The sequence below is a fragment of the Myotis davidii genome, unplaced genomic scaffold, assembly GCF_000327345.1.
Source record: "Myotis davidii unplaced genomic scaffold, ASM32734v1 scaffold244, whole genome shotgun sequence".
NCBI classification, from domain to species: Eukaryota; Metazoa; Chordata; class Mammalia; order Chiroptera; family Vespertilionidae; genus Myotis; species Myotis davidii.
The window spans coordinates 333,179-334,059 of NW_006294993.1; the positions used below are offsets into that span (position 1 = coordinate 333,179).

At 63.2% G+C, this 881-nt stretch overlaps 1 protein-coding gene across 1 annotated transcript in view; it reads right to left on the reverse strand.

Moving 5' to 3' along the window:
- ABHD16B (abhydrolase domain containing 16B) overlaps positions 1 to 675 on the reverse strand; it is a 3,618-nt gene extending 2,943 nt beyond the window's left edge. Inside the window, exon 1 of the mRNA XM_015567667.1 lies at positions 7 to 675. Coding sequence (XP_015423153.1) covers positions 7 to 227 — 221 coding nt within the window. The 5' untranslated portion in view covers positions 228 to 675. The remainder of the gene's footprint in view (positions 1 to 6) is intronic.
- Positions 676 to 881: the final 206 nt, after the last annotated feature.

Genomic DNA, 881 nt, shown 5'->3' on the forward strand with positions numbered 1-881 from the left:
TCCGGCCCTCCCCGGTCGCCCCCGCCCAGCGCAGCATCCTGGAGCAGCCACACGCCAGCTGCAGCTGCCGTGCATGTCAGCGCGCGGTGACTGCTGCCCCCTGCACGGGCGCCCACGTCATCCCAGCGGAAGTCCACGGGCCAGCTGCGGAAGTTGTAGGTGTAGTTGGCGGTCAGGTAGATCTTGAATACGTGCACCAGAGCTTTCACGAAGCAGACGATACACATGGGCCTCGAGGCTGCTCTGCGGAAACCCTAATGCGCAGTTTCCGGGGACCCCGACCCGGCCCAGCGGGCGCTGCAGGGGCTAGCACCACTCTGAGTTGTCCTGGGTGGTGCCTCCTCGCCTGTGGCATCTGCACCAGTCTGCTTTGTGAGTCACTGTTGCTGGGGGGAGGGGCTACACCCTGTGATGGGCTCATAAAGGGTTCCCAGGCCCTCAAGTGCTGCCCCACCCTTGGGACACAAATGCCCTCCCTATGCCCTCCTTGACTATATCTCCCCCATCCCTGCTTCACCCACCTCCCCTTTAAACAGAGGCAGGAGATTCCCACACTGGAGGTAAAGGGAGCTGGGGCAGGCACAGCAGCTCTGGGGGCAGGCTGAGCATTTGCAAAGACAAAGTAGTCTGGAGAAGCGGGGAGGGGGTAGAAGTGAGGAGGGGGTGGTGGAGGGGATAAGGTGGGGGTGTCGAGGTTCCCTGCCCAGACCTGTGCTAGATGCCCCCAGCCCTCCCTGTGCACTGAGCAGCCCAGGAACTCCGACAATGCGGCTGGTGGGCCCTGCTGGAGCAGGGAGGCAGCCTGTGCTCAGGGGTGTGGCCCCCACCCCTCACCCCTCCACACCTTATCTTCTCAGTAAAGGGGCGAATGCAGGTGGAAA